This window comes from Solanum verrucosum, unplaced genomic scaffold (assembly GCF_900185275.1).
Source record: "Solanum verrucosum unplaced genomic scaffold, falcon-dt-bn FXZP01000031.1, whole genome shotgun sequence".
Lineage (NCBI taxonomy): Eukaryota > Viridiplantae > Streptophyta > Magnoliopsida > Solanales > Solanaceae > Solanum > Solanum verrucosum.
In genome coordinates this window covers 580,339-602,261 of record NW_026020194.1, presented here as the reverse complement: position 1 = coordinate 602,261, position 21,923 = coordinate 580,339, and the positions used below count along the sequence as shown (strand labels likewise).

The following is a 21,923-nucleotide window of genomic DNA, read 5'->3' as shown; positions in this document are numbered from 1 at the left end:
TAGTTCATGCCCTTAATTCCGCATGAACCCTATGAGTCAAGCATTCTTGAGATGAGAAGTATCATTGAGTCCTTGAGTTGGGTAGTTCATGCCCATAATTCCACATGAACCCTCCAAGTCGAGCATTCTGGAGATAAGTAGTATCATTGACTCCTTAAGTTCTGGAGTTGTTGAGTTACAAGTATTGAGTTTTATGCATGGTTATTGAAAACCTTGAATTGAGTCATTAATTCACGTCCATAATTCGGCATAAACCCTATCTTAAGAAGTCTTTTTACAAATTGTTTGAAAACTTGTTTTAAGACTTGAGCATATGAATTTGAGGAAGAGTAGAGCTGAGTTCATTTTCTTAAAAATGATATATGGGAACTAAGTATTCTCAAGAGTAATGTTTTCGTATTTAAGATGAGAGGAAACACCGATTTCTAAATAAGTTTTCATGAGCAGTTTTAGTACCATCTCTTTTAAGAGAAAGATTTTGAGTAATAATCTCAAACCACAGAAAGAGTTATGTTTTTAAACATATGAGCTAGTTACATTTTGGGAGTAGTATTGAGCACCGATATGGGGACGAGTTCAGATAACTCAGGTCTCCATAAACCATATAGCCAACGTGGGTAGAAAGGGTCATAGTTTTAGATGATTCATTAATGTTTTTTAGCATAGACTAGTGGATCCACTTAGTAGTAGGTTCTATACCCCAGCAAAGTATAGAACAGTTCTGGCAGTGTGAGCGAAACGTTGTATTATCACATAGCTCATAGTGATGGTTGTCGGTTAGAGAATCTCCCACAGAGTTATATTGTATTTTTATATACAAATTGAGCTATTATTGTATTCTTCAATACAATTGAGTTATTATCTACTGTTTTAAAAGTTTTCCATATATTGCATCTTTTATTGTTGTTTTATCCTTTAGTATCTTGAGTTGAGTATATTATTCTTGAGTTGAGTTGATTTGAGAAGAGGTAAGTATGTTTCCTTTTTATCAAGCATATGTTTATGCTTTAGAATTTCCCTTACATGCTCGTACATTCCACGTACTGAGCCATTTGTCATGTATCATTTCATGATGCAGATACAGGTATTCAGGATCATCAACAGGTGTTTCGTTGAGGTCATGTGATATTTCAGTCAGCTGTGGTGAGCCTTTTTATATTTTGGAGGACTTTACCTTTACCTTACAATTAGTAGTTTTGAGATGTCGTGGGTCTTGTCCCGATATTTTTCTGTAATAGTAGAGGCTTCATAGATAGACAGAGTTGAAGAGTTTTTTGTATTTACTTTCTTTTGAGTATTGTTCAAACTTTCTTAAAGTTAACTATTGGAGTTCAATGAATTTAATTCAGTTTTAAGTTTATGTATGCTTGAGTTAGTCTTCCACTTGTAGTCAGTCGGGATGAAAGTTCGCTTGGGGACCAGCAATGATTCTGGAGTACCGATCACATTCAGAGTGTAGACTTGGATCGTGACATATAGTCAGTTTCATTGATAATTCATGTTTTATGCAAAGTTCTTCACTAAAGAGCTCTCGGGTTATTGGAAGAGCCAGTGTTATTAAAAGCAACGAAGAGCTAGTTTTAAGCATGAAGCAAAGCGATAGTCTGTCGCTTTAATGCCTTGTGATAAGTGATAGCGCTCCTAGATGTTTTGATGATCTCCTCACAAGTGTAGGGACCTGGTCCTCTGCAGAGTATGCTCGTCCAGTGTCAATATGTTGTACAGCTGTAAAAGCTGTCTGCGTCAGGAAGTTGGTGGAGTTGCAGAGTACTTCACCAATCAGAAGCGACGAGGATGTTTGTACATTGGATAATAATTATTCTTGTCCAATATATTCAACTTACAAAACAACAAAAAGATTATTCATTCAAAGAGAGACATTTCAAGCTTCAAAAAATAGCAGGGACCTGATCGATTGCTTCAAGTGCTTCCTGTACCAGTTGTTACTTTGTTTGCTTGTAATCATGTTTATATTGTAGGAATCGTTTCGCTTGTAATAGAAACGTTTCAAGTTTGTGTGAATCATTGTAAGAACTAGGTTAAGGGTAACTTAGTGTCTTACATTAAAGTCTATATTAATCAGTTAGGATTCGTATAGTGGGCAGTGTTGTATCTGCTCTGGCTCATCTAAGTAATAGGAGGTATTGCTTAGTGTGGAGATTAGCAAGCTAATCTCATTTTGTAAACTGGCTTTTACTTTTGCTTGAAGAAGATTAGTGATAGCAGTTTGAAAAGTACTGTTGAGAACAGGTCGTGGTTTTACTCCCTTGAGCAAGGAGGTTTCCACGTAAAGTTGATTGTCAAATTTTACTTTCAGTGTTTCTTCTTTACTGTTTATTACTGTAACTGTGTTGAGGACCTGGTCCCATCTACATAGGTGGACGCATACATTCCAACACCTTGAAAATGCGATGGTTAATAAGTGTGCACTTCTGAAACCGAAGCAAGAAACATGTTTTTATTTAAAGCAAGAAAAAGCTCGTTTTAGCGAGAAAATAAATAACTAGGTTTTTAAAAAAAATGTAAGAATACTTACCGTAAGTTTTTCTAAACATTTTCCTCCACTGTAGGATTGTTGCTGCGACTTGTGTGAATGCTGCAACTCAAGGTAAGTTTTGCTTCTTCTTCTTTTTCTGTTTTTCTATTACGATTCTGATGGAATTTTTTTTATTATTATTTAAGCTTCTCTACTATTGGCTATTGCGCTGCATTTTGCTCTGTTTTTCTTATTTGTATATCTTTTTTTATGCTCTGATTTTTTTTATTTGCAATATCATCTACTCTGGTAATGCGCTGCAATATTGTATGATACATATGAGGACTATTGATTACCTATTTCTAGTATTTGTTATTTTTTTTAATTTAAAAATTGAAAGATATGCTTAATATGTTACTTTATTGAGTTCTTGGTTATTTATCTTACGCATATTTAATATTTTTTTTGTCCTAATTTATGTGGCACTTTTCGTTTTTTGAGAGTCAAACAGTTTAAATTTGACCGGGAATTTGTGCATGAAATCTTCAAATTTTTGAAATGAAATGTATATATTTATAAACTAGGTAAAAAGTAGTATAAGTCACAACAATTGATAATTTAAAATGTTTAAAAGATCTATGAAAAATTTACGATCAAATTTAGACTTGGTTGAATCTCGAAATCCAAAAAGTATCACATAAAATAAAACGCAAAGAATATTTTATTTTTGTAATAAATAGTGTTTTATTTAATAAAAATGTGTTGAAGCGACCTTACGTCATTTTGTCCTGCTTCTTGCTTCTCAAAACACTAGGTATAGCAAGAAATGATTTTTACTTCATGTGCTCAAAGCATCATAATGGCACATTGTCTCATGTATTTCATCATCTATTTGGTCTTTTAGTATGAGGGATAAGCATAAATAATCCTGGATAAAAAAATAGTCTTGGGATAAAATTTAGATGTCTTGTTTCGTTGACATGTTTGGATAACTTATCCCACCATTTATAGCATAGTAATGGGATAAGTTATCACATATACATGGTGGGATAAGCTATCCCATGATAACTAACCCCAAGATAGTTAATCCTGGGATAACTAGTTCCCAACCAAACGACTTCGGTTTTGCATCCTCCTACCTCTCCTATAATATTTGTCAATTAAAGTAATAAAAGAGTTTATTGTGATTTAAGTCTCTTTTTGACTTATCAGTTATCTTGCTACTAAACTTTTATAGAATCATTATTGATTATTATCAGTTCGATTATCAATTTAACTAGTAAAAATTTTTACCAAAAAAAGCATTCAAAAATAAGGTGACAAATCTAATAAAATGAGTTAAAAGCATCTTTTGATCAAAAGCAAATACTAACACTGTAGAATAATGAAATTAAACACCAAGTCAAAAGAACTTTATATATCTAATGAAATGAATGTAATTTATTAATTAACCATTGAATTATCAATTAACCTCAAACCCTAAAAAACCGATAAGCAAAATCATTATCAAAATCACCTAAACCAATAACCAATTACCGATAAGCCAATAAAAAAAATTTGATTCAAATTATTGGTTTCGGTTTCGATTTTGAACAGCAGGAGAAAAAATGGGAAGCAAAACTGCAAAATGGAAAAGAAGAAATGTAAATGAACATACAGTAGCAATCAGGAGCCAATTTCTGTTGGCAAAAAATAAATTACACATAAATAATTGCAATCTTTTCTAATTAGAGAAAAATGTCAACCAATCAATCAATGGACTGATCATCCCTTTACACAAAAATTGAAGGGGGGAGGGGAAAGAAAATGGGGAATATGTAAGGATTGACCAACATTAGAAGGCAACCAATAGGACATAATAAAAAATGTGAAGGAAAAGAAAAAAGAATTGTAATTCCAAGACAACATGTACAAAAATTTCACACAGATATGGAACCCAGATTTTCAACAACTTGTCTGATGTTTGGCCTTTCGTCTATCGAAAGAATACACCTTAACAACACAGCTAGCAGATCATCCATCGCTTTGCAGTGTTCTTCTCCTCCTGCGATGTCCCTATCAATACAGTCCATTCCCCTACCTTCTTGATCACACAACCGAACCCAATCTGTTAAATCAACTGCAGCAGAGTGTGCTGAGATTAAGTCTCCAGCACTTCTTCTTGTCAGCAATTCCATTAGAATCACACCAAGAGCATATACATCAGCCTTAAATGATGGGATAGGTTTGGTCGCAGTAGCAAGTTCAGGAGCACGGTATCCTAGAGCCCCTAGGTTCAGTATCTGCTCTGCAATCCCCACTGGAGTCATCAGGCGGTGGAGACCATAATCAGTGAGGCGGACACTGTAATCAGCACCAACCAAGATTATATTTGTAGGTTTCAAGTCTCCATGAGGCAGCCCTCTCTCATGCAGATATACCAAAACCCCGAGCAACTTCAATGGCAACTTTTAACCTTTGGTTGAAGGATAATGGGGAGTACCTCCGAGGGGTTGTCTCTGTAAAAAGTAGACATTCATTAAAAACTTAAAACTGCAAAAAATTACAAAAAGTAAAAAGTTTCCAACAACCCCCAACATGTCTACAAGTAATCAGTCCTCACTGCACCGGGGATACTATGACAAAGCCAACTCTCCATATTTATCAAGTTTTACCATCATGAATGATTCAGAAACAATGGAAATGCTATTTAAAGCGGATTGTTGAGCAATTATCACTACATTCTAGGTCATGTTAACGAGATCGTAGAATAGGTCTACTCCATAATTTTAATGGGCTATTGATGTGTGGCTGTTGGCGTACGGCAATTAGTGAACCAGAGATCTTTTGTACCTTTTTGGAGTTCCTTTGAAGGTTACCAGATGACACATAAAGATCTGCACATACATTCTAACAAACATAATTTTGTAAAAAAACATTCAGACTCTACAATTGCAGTCCTATTTTTTTCCTTTTCCGCTTGATCAACAACTTTACCACTGGATTCATAAGAGACGACAGATCCAAATAAGATCTCACACTATCTGCATATTGTAAGACATGTAAAAGAGGGACATTTGCAAGAGAGGCCAACCAAAAATAAATAATAGGGCCAAGTCAACTTTATCCTCCATAATTTTTATCAAACAATCCCACAAAACACAAGAGATCTCAGCAATAAGAAAACCACCACTAGAAATAAGCTATGCTGCTATAGAAACTATTTATGCGAAGGATATCAATATTGGTCCTAACACAAGATAATCACCCACCAGACCAGCAAAAGGGAACTTTCTAATAACAGTAACCAAACAACAATGGAAGACATGGAAAATCATTGTTGAAGTTATTCGTAAGAAAATCTTACCATAGAGATGCAACGCCAAACTATCTCCTGGTATGTAGTCTGCTAAAATAAGTATTTCTTGTTCCCGAGGTCCCCAGTAATATGCTCGTAAAGGAACAGCATTTGGGTGCCTAATAGATCCAATCTTTTTAACTTCCTTTGCAAACTCTTTCTTGTTTTTTACCAACCCAACCCGCAACCACTTGACAGTAAGAACATGCCCACTATTCAGAGTAGCTTTATACAATGTGCCATGGCTACTTCTACCCAGAACTTCAGCAGGGGCACGAGATAACTCCTAAGCAGTAAATGACAGTGAACCATCCAGGAAGAACAATTCCCCAGCCAATCGATCCGGTGAATACACATCCAATGTCTCTGGTTGTTCAACTGTGTCGACGAAACGAGGGGAGGAAGCTATTGGAGAGCCTGGAGAGGATCTCCGGCCAGATGTTGCAGGATTATTACCCACAGTGCCAAGATGCGTAGATGCTGAAACTGCAGTTACTCCTTCTGGAAAAACTTGCTCAACAATTTCTGTACCAGACTCAATTTGCCCAGACAGAGATCTCGAGTTCGCTGTGAGCAAGTGATCATTAGAGAAACTCAAGGAAATTGGTGGTGGTTCTGAGGAGCCATGGAACTTGAAAATTCCAGGCCGACTGAACCTCCCGAGTTTAACATCCCTTCCAGCAGATTGGCTGTTAAATCCACTTGGTAAGTGGAAATCTTGGAACCGTTGTAGATGGTAAGCCAGGAGAACAACACCAATCATTAAAGCAGCTCCAACTGAGGCAAGAATAATAGCCACCCTGATACTGGATTTCGAGTTATGATGGTGCTGACTATTTTGATCAGGATCGCCATGATTATCATGTAACCAGTTGCTTGGGATTGCCAAATTTGAGTTTCCAGGACGAAATGAACTTTCATTAAAGTTTCTCAAGATATCAGGGATAGCACCACTTAATTCATTGTTAGACACATTAAACACCCTCAAATTTGATGAAAGATTTTCGGGGATCATACCACTAAAATTGTTGTTAGATATATCAAGGAATTCCAAACTTCTAAGGTCACCCAATTCAGTAGGCAGCATGCCTGATAACTGATTCTTAGCAAGATTTAGCACTTGAAGCCTCCGCAGATTACCAATGGCAGAAGACAAATTACCTGTGAAAGTGTTTTCTGAAAGATCAAGAGACTCCAGTGCAGGGTATGGTGATTGAACAAGTAATTCGCTAGCATGAGAGCCTTCAAGAGGAATTGATCCTGACAATTGATTTCCAGATATATTTAGGTTCATCAATGTCGTCGAAGTAAAAAATGTAGATGGAATCGGTCCACCAAGTTTATTGGTGCTGAGATCAAGTTTAACCAGTCATGGCAAGGTGCCCAGTGCTGAAGGTAAGGTTCCCTCAAGAGAATTGTTTCCGAAATTAAGTGAAATCAATAATTGAAACTGAGAGGTTATATTGGGAATATTTCCAGTTAACCTATTTGAACTCAAATCAATAATTTCCAAATTGGCTTCCCAGCTTTCAATAGCTGATATACCATCCACAAGCATATTTCTGCTCAAATACACAACTACACAATTTCCTATGGAGGATGGCAGTGAACCTAATAGGTGGTTCGATGAAATATTTAGAACTCTCAACTTTGTTGAATTCACAATCGGAATTGAACCTGCATGCGTAGAAACGAAATATTAAACTTTAAATATCTCTTTAGAATAAGTTTACAAGTCTAACAGAAAAAGAGCTCATATTATTAAAAAAAAAATGTGCATTGTTATTAAACATCCAATTTAACTTTCAGGTCCAAGTGCAACTATTTCTAGCTAAAGAATATGGTAGAAATACTATATAGCCTAAAAAAATTAGAAGGCAAAAAGTATATTAGTGAGACAAGTATACTAAACTATCTAGCTGATCTGAGAGTCATTTCCTCAAAGAATAAATGCAAGATGAGAAGAATGAAATATCGGTCATCAGTCAACGGCACCATTCAACTTCTGAACAGAGGATCTCCACATTAGGCTCTAAATGGAACCACGCTCTGGTCCTATGATGAAAGATATCCAAGTGTAACTAAAGAAATATGAAATTGTGAACCCTCTCTGTAGCTCATGAAACAGAACAAACTTCCCTATCAGAGGGTCACCGAGGAGTTTTAAGCTCAGAGACCCAAATTATCACCCTTGTAAATTTGCTCTGCTTTTCTTTAATAATCAAGTCTCACCGACTCCATTCTTTTCTCTAATCTGAGTACTGATTTGATAATAATGAAGACAGGAATGTTGTCATCAATTCCTTATCAAAAAAGAAATGTTGTCATCAATTATTTTCTAATTCTAAGGCCCAACGTCATCATGAGCGGCCTATACTGGAGGGAAGGGGGGAGCCCTGGACGGTGTAATGCAATGATAACAAAATAGAAAGATGAGCATATTAAGAGCAAATAGCTCATTAATGAAATAAAACTCATTTTACTGTAGGTACAAATATTGTGCTATAACATTGGCTATTGGAAGCAGAAGAAAAAATTCAACATTTTCAACTTTTCAAGATAAAGGCTAAATCAGTCTTATCGAAAGCAAAAAGAGTAAAAAAGCTCTAAGGTTTGATTGGGCTTTAAGCACAAGTATGGGCTTTAATGGAAAAAGGCGAAAAGGGAGAAAAAATAAATATATTTATGTTTAGTCCTAAGCATGAATGACAAATATATAAACATAAGGAAAAGTATGCCTTAGAAGCTTGATGACGACACTATAGCGCACATTAAGCGAAGCGAAGCGCTCAACACGATTTGAGCCTTGCTTCAGGGCTTAAGCGCCTTTGATGACACTGGGCTAACTATTGCTCCAGCTAGCTTGCCATGAACTTTGAGTATACAGTTATACCATTGCAAAAAGGATTATTTATGGCTACTAATGATGCAATCATTCATGCAACTATTCCATTAGGGGCTTTTATTAAATTTACTACAATTAGGAAATACTTTGTTGACTACTTATTATGGGCAAGTTCTATTGAACATGCTTTGCAATTCAAACTAGCCTATGCAGTCCACGCTGCTCACGTTCTGTTGAGGCAAACAAAAAAAACTGGCAGTAAAAGTTTGTTCAAAATCTGGTTTTGTTAAAACATTTTTTAAAAAACCTACTTACACAAAAAAGCAAACTTTCGCATAAGCTGAAAGACCTTGAAGATTTCTATTCTCTGTTATATAGATTGTCAACCACTACTCACACAAGAAAACTAATTATAACCTGACAAGAAAACAAAAAGAACGAGATTTTACATTCACAACTGTTATGTTGCTCGGACTCTTCAAAAATGTCAACGGGTGCGTGTCGGATTCTACAAAGTAGTGTATATTTGGAAAATCCGACACGGTGCGGCATCGAAAGTGAAGAGTCCGCGCAACTTTGCATAACTATAAAAGTTTCAATGCCTAAAACAGAAGAAAGTTTCTAATTTTAGTCCACCTCCAAAAATTAAGAGGCTTGAAGTTAAAGGCATCCACAAAAACACTATACAAATAAAAGGTGTATTTGATTATGATCATTCAACAACAACAATATATACTGATCTAAGAAATGCAAATATTCTAAAAAACTGATATCCATTTCCCAACCTGAAAATCCATTGCCACTAAGATCTAGTTCTTCCAATGGACCTGTTCCCTGCAAGAGCTCATCGGGAATCAATCCATAAAGCTGATTATTCCCAAGCCTCAAAACCCTCAAATTATGCATAAACCCGGTAGAAGGAAGCTGCCCCATTATAGCATTATTCCCCAAATCCAAAACCATCAAATTCTCAAATGCCTCCAACAATTTTCCAGGAAAAAAACCACCACCCAAGTTGTTGTGACTCAAATTCATGACCTGAATTGTCGAAGAGAGTGATACATTTTCCGGGCTCGTAGGAAGAGACCCGAAAAACGAGTTGTTACTCAAATCAAGATGCTCAATACGCTTCAACTCCAAAAACAACTCCCCGATATTACCCCAAAGCCCATTGTTATGCAAATCCAGTACTCTCAACTGCTGAAGATTACTAATTCCACTTGGGTAACCAAATGTAAAATTATTATTGGACAAATTGAGGTAATTCAAACCCCAAAGCTCATTAATTTGTGCTGGAATTGGTCCATAAAACTGATTTCCAGAGAGATCCAAATGCTGAAGAGTTAACATAGAACCCAAAGCAGGAACAACCCTACCCGTAAAAGAGTTACCAGAAAGACTAAGAATTTTGAGCTGCTTCAACCCACTAAGAGTTGAGAACTTCAAGTCACCTACAAGCCCAAGCCCATCAAGAGAAATGGAGAAAACAGAATCGGAGTTTTCATCACAAACGACACCATGAAACGACTTTGGACACGCTGATGGATTTGAAAGACCCGTTTGACTCCATGAACTGAAGATTTTACCTAATGGGTCATTTTTAATACCCTTTTTGAACTCCAAAAGTGATCGAACTTCATCTTCTGCAGCAGAAGACCCATTGAGCCGAAACACAAGTACAAGGAGGAGTAAAGAGAGAGATTGAGAGAGAGTCATTGGGTTGAGAATGTGAGTTAAGTGCTAAAAATGAGGCATTGAGACAAAGAAGGAAAGTCTGAAAAAGGGTAAAAGGAAGAAAAGCTTAAGGATGACTATGGAGAGAGCACCATGGAAATTCAAGAAAGAGTTCAGACAGAGAGAGAGATTAGGGTAGGTGGGGTGGTAAGAGAGGGGATGGGGTGTGGGGAAAGAATTGGGAAAGGAGAAAAAAAGAGGGAAATTAGGGTTTTTATATTTGGGGTAGAGTGGCAAATGAGTTGGTGTCTCTTTTGTATTTTGCTCTTTCTCTCTGTATATCTCTGTTGGAATGGGGTGGTATTTTCATGAGAGGGGAGGGGTGGAGGAGTAATGGGGGGGGGTGGGCGTGGAAAGCATAAAAGTAGGATTTTTATTATACTTCTTCTTTCGTTCATTTTTATTTATCACATTTTGATTTATGAAAGTCGGTTGACTAATTTTTCGAAGCTAAATTGAATCAGATTGATTCACTATTTAAAGGTTGAGATGTGGTGAGCATCAAAAGTAGAATTTTTATTATACTCTCTTTGTTTACTTTTATTTATCACGCTTTGATTCACGAGAGTCAATTTGATTAATTTTCGAATATGAATTGAATGGGATTGATTCATTATTTTAAATGGGGTGGGGTGGGGTGGAGAGCATCAGAAGTAGGATTTTTTCTATACTCTCTCCGTTTACTTTTATTTATCACATTTCAATTCACGAAAGTCAATTTGACTAAATTTTTAAGCTGAATTGAACTGGATTGATTCATTTTTTTAAATGGGGATGGGGCGGAGAGCATGAGAAGTAGTATTTTTATCATCCTCTCTCCAATCACTTTTACTTATCACGTTTCAATTCAGGTGAGTCAGTTTGACTGATTTTTAAAATTGAATTAAAGTGGATTGATTCATTATTTAAAATGGGGGTGGGGGTGGGGGTGGGGGTGGGGGTGGAGAGCATCAGAAGTAAGATTTTTATTATCATCTCTCAATTTACTTTTATTTATCACGTTTCATTTTATGAGAGTCAGTTTGACTAATTTTCGAAATTGAATTGAACTTGATTGATTCATTATTTAAAATGGAGTGGGGAGCATCAAAAGTAAGATTTTTATTATACTTCTTCTTACATTCATTTTATTTATCACATTTTAATTCACGAATCGTTTAACTAATATTTGGAGTTAAATTGAATCAGATTTATTCACTACTTAAAGGATTGGGGTGTGGTGAGCATCAAAAGTAGGATTTTTATTATACTCTCAATGTTTACTTTTATTTATCACGTTTTAATTTACGAAAGTGAATTTAACTAATTTTTGAAATTGAATAGAATTGGATTGATTCATTATTGTAAATGGAGTGGGGTAAGGTGGGTGGGGGTGGAGAGCATCAAAAGTAGGATTATTATTATACTATTTCTCCTTCGGTTCATTTTTATTTATCGCGATTTGATTTATAAAAATATAAATTTGACTAATTTTCGATACTGAATTAAATTAGATTGATTCATTATTTAAAAGGGTTGGGGTGTGGTGACTGGTGAGCATCAAAAGTAAGAGATTATCGCCTTATATTCCTTGTGTTCACTTTTTTCTTATTACGTTTTAATTTATGAGAGTCAATTTGATTAATTTTCAGAGCTGAATAGAACTAGATTAATTCACTCTTTTAGATTTAAATTTTTCATATTCGAAAAATATTATAATTTGTAACTTTTTCATATTAATATGATGAAAAAAATACTTATTAAACTGTTATTCAAAATTCATACAATTCAATTATCGTGAAATGAAACATGACAAATAAAAGCGAACAAAGAACACTAAATTGTTTTGTAGTGTAAGAATTGATTTTTCTAATAATAATGACAGAAAAGATTTATGGTTTTAGTAAACTCCATGTTTGTGTATGTGTTTCAGACAGAATTTTGGTGTTATTTTATTGCTCCTTCCTTACTTCAAAATTCTTGAAAAGGGAATTATATAACTTTAAAGTGTTCAATTTATTTTGTGACAAATCAAATACTTTTATACATAAAGTAAAGAGAGTAATACTTACTTTTATTATTATTATTATTATTTCCATTTGAACTTGGTGTAATTTTGACACATTAACTATTCAAATCTTTTTTTCCTTATTTGTACTCTTTATGTTTCTAAAATTGTAGGTTAACACTTAACATAAATGAATTCTTGGTTTTCAAAGTAATATTCGTGCAAAAACATGTGTACAATCTCAAAAATAAGACATGATGAAACATGTATCTCCTCGTTGCTTTACTGTATGATTTGTCCTTTTTGTATTTGCCATAAAAAATTAAAAAGTACAGAAAATTTTTAAAACATAAGGTTTTAAATATGTCACGTGAAAAGTTGGAATTAACAAATTATCAAAAATAGAAAAATATATCCTTTTTAAGCAAACAAAAAACAAAAGTATATAGGACAAACGAATGGAAACTGTATATAAGTTTTTTTATTAAAAAAAAACATAGTAGTGTACAATGAATTATTACCAAGGTGTACGTACTAGGACCAGAGGTGGAGTTAGGTGGGGGTTCATGGGTTCGGACAAATCCACTAGCTTTTTCGTAGACCCTATATTTGTATTAGATTTTTTTTTTAAATGATGTATATTAACTTGTGAACCCCCAAACAAATTGATTTAGAACCCTCAAACTTCTAATCTTGGCTCCGCCTTTGACTAGGACAAAATGATTTGTGTTAGTCCTCTTTTAGAAATTTCAAAAGATTAAAATGCCTCAATTTTTCATTCCATAAAATCTTCACCCTTGTATTTGGAGCTATTCGTTTTTCTCTTTCGTGATTAAACGTGAATCATGAGAGACAAGCAATTAACTAATATCAATTTTTAATATACATATTTATTTTTTTTATTTTTATTCATTGCTGAATGATACGTATCGTCCTAAAATGAAAAATAATTTCATATTCAAAGTTTGAATACGAAATTTTTATACTTTTAATATGGATATGTGACAACTCAACACTTGTCTAAGTGATAAACTACTATATATAATATTTTCATAAAGACAAGAGGGTATGAAATGGGATTTTAATACACATGGATATTAGTTGTTAAGTTGTAACGTGTAATATACATTTGTGTATGAGAGAAAGTTGCCTGCTTCCTGTTCAAGTAAGTTGGCTGTTTCATGTTCAAGTATTTCTTCATCTTTTATTATAAGTCTCGGGTATGAATCTTTTGAATATAAAATCATTTTTATTAGAGATGGATTTATCTTTAATGTGAAAACTTTCAATGCAAATTTGAATGTAATCAAGCTCCGAAACAAAAAAGAAAAGAGAGAAAGTTGGTTGTTTCCTTCGTTCTACAGTAAATGTAGTATTAATGATTAGTGAACTTTAATCCGCTATAATAGTTAATCAAAGAGTTAATATATTTATTTTTGCTACTTTAAAGTAATTGACATTTACTCATATTATAGTGAGGTATAAAATATTTCTTATGATATTAAAGTAATTAAACTTTATCAATTATCACAAATGTTTACCCATTAGATTAACTAATTTCATGTTGGGTAAAGCTAACAACTTTGATGTCATAATAAGTAAAGTTCAATTATTTTAATTGTGAGACAAAATAATTATTTAGCTTACTACAATAGAGGATAAAGATCAGTAAATTAAATTAAATTAAAAAAATAAAAAATTAACTTCTTGTGCATTTGTTCCCTTTTGATTTTTGTATGTAAATGAAAAGGAATAACACATAAATAAATTTTTTAATGTGGTTTTGGCTTTTGATGGACATCTATATATGTTTTTTTAATTTTGACTGTGTACGAATATATATATTTAAACTTGTATAAAATTAGATAAGTAAATATATACACTTTATGTGATGTTCTATGTGTGGCAATTCATGTGAGATACACTCAAACTAATTAATAGAACGTTTATATCTCTTTGTTCAACTTTATACAAATTTAAGTATATACTTGTACATATCCAAAATTAAAAGATATAAATATCAACTAAAATCAAGTTAAAAGATACGTTTACCTATTATGTAAAATGAAAAGGTTGCAAAATGTAATAGTAATAAAACAAATATATATTATTAATTAGATACATTTTTTGTCACTAGTGTTTTCCTTGGATCCTACCAAGTTGTCAAAAATTAATTAATGCCAATGTGGTGTTCTTCCACCTTGGCAGTTGATACTAATTTTCTTACAGTAAGTTTTTTTCTCTTTTCTGCATATTTGTACCTCAACTAGAAAGTAAAGATAACTATAAGAACTAAACAACAAATTTATCATATATTTGCACATAGAAAAAAATTGAACTTAATTATCTTTGCACTATACTTTCAAGTTTGCATCATCAGTCAAGTTCATTGGAAAATGATATTCTCATTCAAAATACTGTGGAAATAATATTTTTTTCAATTATGAAAAGTTAGAAGGATTAAGTGAAATTCACTCTAGATAAATCGTAAAAGATATAAAATAGATAGTAATGTGTATCTTCAATATAGGAACATGCATTACATCAATGTAAATAAGGAGTCTTAAAACGGGTTGAAATTAGAGATTCACTTGGGATCAATTGAAGATTCTTTCAAGAAAAACTACATAAATGAGTCATAAAACTCAAAATAATTAAATGTTTATACCACAATTCAAAGTAATTCAAAAAAATACCCATTTTTTCAACAAAAAAAAAATTACAGCCCATACCCCCCATTCATTAAGGTTGAGAATTTTCGCTTAACTAATACTAAATCAGTATCATATACTGTATTGATATCATTAACGCTGATAATTTCGCTTAACTGATACTAAATTAGTATATATATATTGTATTGGTACCACTAAGGTTTCTTGTTCAGAATTTACTCATTGTTGTGAAATGAACAAGGTTTTGTTCAGAAATTACTCATTAGTCAATGATACTATAAGAGTATATGTATATTGTTATGGTATCATTAAGGTTTATTGTTCATAAATTACTCATTAGTTAATGATACTATAAGAGTGTATGTGTGTGTATATATATACATAGATTTAGTATCAATTAAGCGAAATTATCAGGTATGAATGTAAAGGGGTATATGTTTGTAATTATTTTGCTTTTATGGTGGAAAGGCCGGTACAAATTTTTTTTGGTTTCCCACTCGGTGTCCGGAGCCCACATTGGAGCTCCGACTAAATCTGGATCGCGCTCTGCAGGGCCCATTCGAGGGTGGCGCTCCCAACAAGATTTTCTCCATACCCAGGGCTCAAACTCGAGACCTCTGATTAAGGGTGAAGCACTCCCACCAGTGCACCACAACCCATGTTGGTAAGGCCGGTATAATTAATGTGCAATATTATTTGTGGAAATTATTTTTCCTACTTCCCCTTAGGAAAGTCATTTCCTTATTTAAGAAATTTGGTTTTCTTAAAGATAATATTTTTCAAAATAAAAACATAAAAAAGTGAAAAACATTTTCTATAATATATTTATTTGAGTTAAGCAGTGGCTTATGATTCTCCAAATTCAACCAAAACTTGGTTCAAGACTTTTCAAGAAATAAATCTTTGTCCGACTTGGATTTCATTTTCACGTGTATATGACTAATTTCTTCAAATTCCAAGCTAATTTTATGTGTTCAATTTATGGGCTAATTACAACATTTTTTTTAATGATGACAAACCTATAGCAACTTCATATTTCTTTATTACTGTAAAAAAAACAACTTTTAGTCACAATAAATATACGCATTAATAAAAAAATATTAATTTTTTTATCAAAATAACATTAGTTAATTGTCATTAGATTCAATTGGATTAATATTTCGATACAAACACACCCTGTCTTTAGCTAGTGAGATGCAGACTGCCAATAATTTACTATTAGCGTTGAATGCGCAGTCTATCAAGTATTATCAAACAAAAAAGCATTCATACGTAGAAAATCCTTTTCCCCCTAAATTTAATACTATCACTTTCTCACTCATGTCAATTTGTTTGTTTTACTTTTTTTAGTGCGCTTTAATAAACTATCCTTTTTTGATATTTAAAAAAAAATTGAATCTTCAAATGACTTATTTAAAATCACAAGATTAAATAATATTTTGATACATTAATCTACATATCTTTAGATTAAAAGCACAAGATTCAACGTTTTTTATTTATTTTCTTACTCCATGTCCATGAGCGGAGCCAATTTATGGGCAGGGGTTCATCTAAACCCTCTTTGGTGGAAAATTATATTATTTATACATGATTAAATTTTATTTTATATATATTAAATATTGAACGCCTCTTTGTAATTTATGTGCTTACTTCTATAAATTTTAATCCTTTTAATTAAAATTCTGACTCTACCTCTATATATGTCAAATTAAAATTAAATCAGACCATCAAATTGAAACGGAGAAAGTAATAGTTTTACGATTTGACTTGATATATGGGAAATATTCAACCAATGTCACGCTCATAAAATATAAAGTGGCCTATGAAGCAACACTGTATTATGTAGATGTTGAGATATAGCTAGTTAAGATTGAGTTGTTACAAGTGATTAAATAATAAGAAAATGAAGTTACAGAGTAAATCATCTGAGAAAAAAAATGGTTAGCATATGTTAATATACAATATTTAGGAGATTACATGGCCCATGCAAGTCTTAGAAGTTAGACCACCATATAAGTATATACACATATTCTTTTGTTTTTAATCAAATATTTTAAAATTGAAATATAAAAATAAAAATGATTGATAAGAAGTAATTTCTACTCTGTGAGCCCTACGACGTGATACATATTTAGATAAAAAATGATTGATAAGAAGTAATTTCTACTCTGTGAGCCCTACGACGTGATACATATTTAGATTAGTTGAATTAATGGATTCCAAATAAAAAATTACTCCACATGTTCACCTCTCACTTATTCTGCGTAAGACATTTGTTTGTACGGCAGAAAATATTTTTGAGGAAATTATTTTTTCCTAAAATGTTTTGTAACCACATGATATATATATATAGTGAAATATTCGTGCACACTTCAGCTAGAAAGTCTTTGCTAAATTTATCCAGAACAAGCTGTAAGCCAAATGCCCTGGAGATAAATTTCTCTTCTTATATTACACCACGTTCAAAAATGATTTTTAGTGACAATTAATTAACGAAAATAGCTTAATTATCGCTAAATATGTATTTTTAGTGGCAATTAGCATTCTTGGTAAATTTTCCTAAAGCCTATAGCGACATTAGATCTAATGACAATAAAAACTTTAATGTTTTTTGTTAATGTGTATATTTATTGCCGCTAAAAGTTATTTTAATTTGCTGCAGTGTTAGTGCCTACTGCCTAGTGGTTGGGATAATTTCAGTTTGGACTATGTGAGAGATGGTGAAATTATAATTTTCTGTATTTCTTGTGTATTTTCATTGTGTTTGTACATGTGTGTATGAAATATTCAAGACCAAAAAATGTAAAGAATTAAAAAAAAATGTTTAGGAGAATTTCTCTATCTTTGTATTCACAATAATATTGCCTCATTTTAAACCAGTTTCTAGCCGGTACTTGCTACCTATGTCCTATTGGACTGCAACTCATCCCAAACATAATGACAATAATCTATTTCAGCGCGTGCTTGATTCATGAAAAATCAAATTTTAAGAAATATATATATTGTCGCTTGATTATCATAATATATATTGATTAGAGACTCATAATTCACGTCGAAAGTCTTTAAATACCTTTCAACCATTTCAATTCACAAATACTCATACCTATCACAATAGATAAATTACTTGTTTTTATTAAGAATTTAAATAAGATGACTTGGAACTGAAGAATGATTGAGTAGATAATTTTTGTGTTCAATTCAATCGGAATCATGCTTACGCTTTAAGAAACAAGTATTGATTTTATACTAGATTAAAATCTACAATTATATGTTATCTATATTACATGCAAGTCATCTTGGCTATTTGCTTTGGCTGCATTAATGACATGTTTTTAAGTCGTACGAATCTAAACCCAAAGCAAATAATATTACAAGTGGGTTAAACCTTTACGTATTTTAAAGTCGTATGAATATAGACCCAAAGCAAATAATATTATTAGCGGAACCCGATCGTTTGGTTGGAAACAAGTTATCCCAGGATAAGTTATCCTGGGGTTAGCTATCCTGGGATAACTTATCCCACCATGTATATGGGATAACTTATCCAATCACTATGATATAAATAGTGGGATAAGTTATCCCAAACATGACAACCAAACAAGATTAAAAAAATTTATCCCATCACTATTATTTTTAATCCTTCACACCAAACGAGTTTATTATTTTTAAGCTCTTCTCGGTTTCCACCCACCCACCTTGTACAAAAAGTAAGAATATAAAGCAGAAAACAAAATAAAACTAAAATAAGCAGCAATATTATTATTATTATTATTATTATTATTATTATTATTATTATTATAGGTATAAAGATTATTTAATTAAGTGACAAAACATCAGAGAAGCCAACCCATAATCTTGATGATCGAGCTACATGTTGTGGAATCAGGAGACAGGTCAAAAAGAAAGGTTAAAAAACATTTTACTTTAAATAAAAAATTTCTTGTAAAAAAAAAGAGACATAGTTCAAATAGTTGAAGAAAGATTTTTGACTCTCATTAAGATTTCCCTTCTCTTTATAAGTTGATAGAGTAGCAAAAAAACACTAATTTTTTAGCTTATTAATTTCTTGGAGCAAAGATATACATATTTTTATTATATAGTTCATATATTATTATTATCAATATGAAACCTTTATCTAGCTTCTACTCCTTTGCTATTATCCTAGTAATTTTGATCTTCCATTTGTTGTTTCTAGCTTATGGTAGACAAGTTGTCACTAATAATGATCTCATTGTTGATTCCTCTAAGGATTTAATGAAAAAGGTAACTCTCTCTCTTTCCTTTTTTCGGAGCGAACCTTGAGTGTCAGAATTAGGTCGATTCAACTAAATCCTTGTATTGGTATAAAAATGTTTGTATATGTGAAATTTTATGAAAAGTAGTATAAACGTTAACTTATATTCTTGAACATGTTAAATTTAAATTCTGAATTCGTTTATGTTTTTTTGGTATGTTGAAGGGTGAAAAAGGTGGATGTGGACAAGAGAAAGGTGATTGCAAACAAGGAAATGGTAAAGGTGGAGCAGAAGAGAAATTGTTTGAGAATGAAGATTATATCTATACACAATCTCTTCCATAGGTGAAAGCTTCTATGATTTATTTATTTTTGTTTTTGTTTTTTTGGCTTTTACTTTGTAACATAGATTTTTCTCTGTTCATCAAATGAATTGAGTAGGATTTTGTAACTTTTGATTTAGCATGTATGATAATTTGTTGGTCAATGAAAAAAATTCAACTTTCATGCTCTAATTAGGTTGTGTTTGATACAAAGGAAAATGTTTTTCTTCAAAAGAATTTCGAAAACAAATGGGTTTTTTATTACTTTTTTTTTAATGTTTGATAAGTAAGCAAAAAAAATATTATTTCAAGAGCATTTATATATTATTTAACATGTTTTGAAGGTAGGATGGAAAGTTGTTACTATTATTTTGGATCACAAATTAGTTAGAACTTAGAAGGGGTGTAAAGTTGGCAAAATTAGAGTCGAATTATAATATGTCAAAACAAATGGAAGTATGGAAAATAAGTTCCACAAGTGGTATTTCACATTGATTGTGTCTTTTTCATCCTACGACACAATCCACCTTCATCCCTACCCTCATAGCCCTTATTCCCACCACCTCGCGCCTCCTGCCTCCATAATATTTATCTAGATTGTATACAAATGCTTTTAAGGTAATATTTTTTTTACTTACATAGCGAAAACAAGAAAAATAAGTAAAAAATCTACTTATTTTCCTAGAAAATATTTTCCTTCCTACCAAATACACCAATTTTAATTAATCACGTTTGCGCCGGAAGTAAAACATCAAACAAAACATAGTTCAATAATTGTTAATGGAACCAACAGCAATATACAGATTAAAATTTGCACTCTTTCACACGCAAAAAACTGGTGATGAGATCACAAAAGATGGTGAGCATGCAAGAAATTTATATAGAATATAACCATAGTAGATAAAAGACGCAATATACAGGTATATATGTAAACATGATTTTGAGTTAGATTAAGGGTGTGTTTGGTATGAAGGAAAATATTTTCCGGAAAATGTTTTCCAATTTTCTCATGTTTGGTTGGGTTAAATGTTTTGGAAAATGTTTTCCAAATCAACTCATTTTCCTCAAATTTAAGGAAAATGACTTCCCTTCAAAACTTAAGGAAAACATTTTCCAAACTCTCTTCCAACTTCCAATTAAAAAAAAAATTGTTGAAAAAATCAATTTATTTTGTCCCTACACTCAAACCAACCCCTCAACCACCCCCCCAAAAAAAAAATTTAAAAGATTGTTTTTAAATTCAATATTTTTACCCCACCCTCACCCTACTCCCAACCCCTACCACCACCCCCTCCCAAAAATATATTAAAAGTTGTTTTTAAAAGATATTTCTAATTTCAATCTTTAATTTTTTACCCCCCACCCCTACCCTCGCCCCCCCCCCCAGCCCCTATCAGCCCCCACCCCCTTCAAAAAGAAAAAAATTTAAGTTTGTTTTTAAAAAATATTATTTCATATTTTTACCCTTACTCTCGACCCCCCTACCCATTCCCCCACCCACCCCCTACCAGCCCCCGCACTCCCCAAAAAAAAATTTAAGTTTATTTTTAAAAAATATTTTCGACTTCAAAAAACTGGTGATGAGATCACAAAAGATGGTGAACATGCAAGAAATTTATATATAATATAACCATAGTAGATAAAAGACGCAATATACAGGTATATATGTAAACATGATTTTGAGTTTGATTAAGTTAAACATACGGTTTATCTCCATTGATACAACAACGTTTTCGGTGATTAAACCGGACACCAAATACCCTAAGACTTTTTCTCATGAGCAAAAAACACAAATTACATTCGTTTAGGTCCTAATTATATGTGCTCACATCAATTTAGGAAATTACGCTCCATATCACTTTTTCTTTGCCAGAACATGTATTTGCTTTGATACATGGGAGTCAAATTTGGTATAATTTGTTCCACATACCACTATATTCAAGCGTGATATGCATGTATATGACTCTCTCGCTCACCTCTCTCCCTATGTATCTATATTTCATAATGTAGTTGGTATAAAAAATGTATATAAAATCAAAGATACATGCATGTAGTATCAAAAAATGCATTAATACATTCATAAGTGTATCCATGCATAGAGAAGAACGAAGGGAAAATTTGAAGGGATGGTGTGTCTAACTTGAAATTTGATACAAAATGTCTTAGATCAATAGTTATTTAGTCTTTGCTTATGCACACACATATAATAAAAAGGTATTAATCGGACCTTCTACTTTATCCACCAATTAGGCTAAGGCATTATCCTTTTTCAAGCTACAGCTAATTAATATAATGTAAATCCAATTTCCAACACA

At 32.5% G+C, this 21,923-nt stretch overlaps 1 protein-coding gene across 1 annotated transcript; it reads right to left on the bottom strand.

Moving 5' to 3' along the window:
* Window positions 1-4,123: 4,123 nt before the first annotated feature.
* LOC125829538 (probable inactive receptor kinase At5g10020) lies at window positions 4,124-10,545 on the bottom strand. Its single transcript, XM_049508753.1, is given in 4 exon segments — window positions 4,124-4,902; window positions 4,904-4,974; window positions 5,823-7,490; window positions 9,444-10,545. Coding segments are annotated over 4 exon segments (3,177 nt in total). The 5' UTR covers window positions 10,375-10,545; the 3' UTR covers window positions 4,124-4,395.
* Between the last annotated feature and the right edge of the window lie 11,378 nt (window positions 10,546-21,923).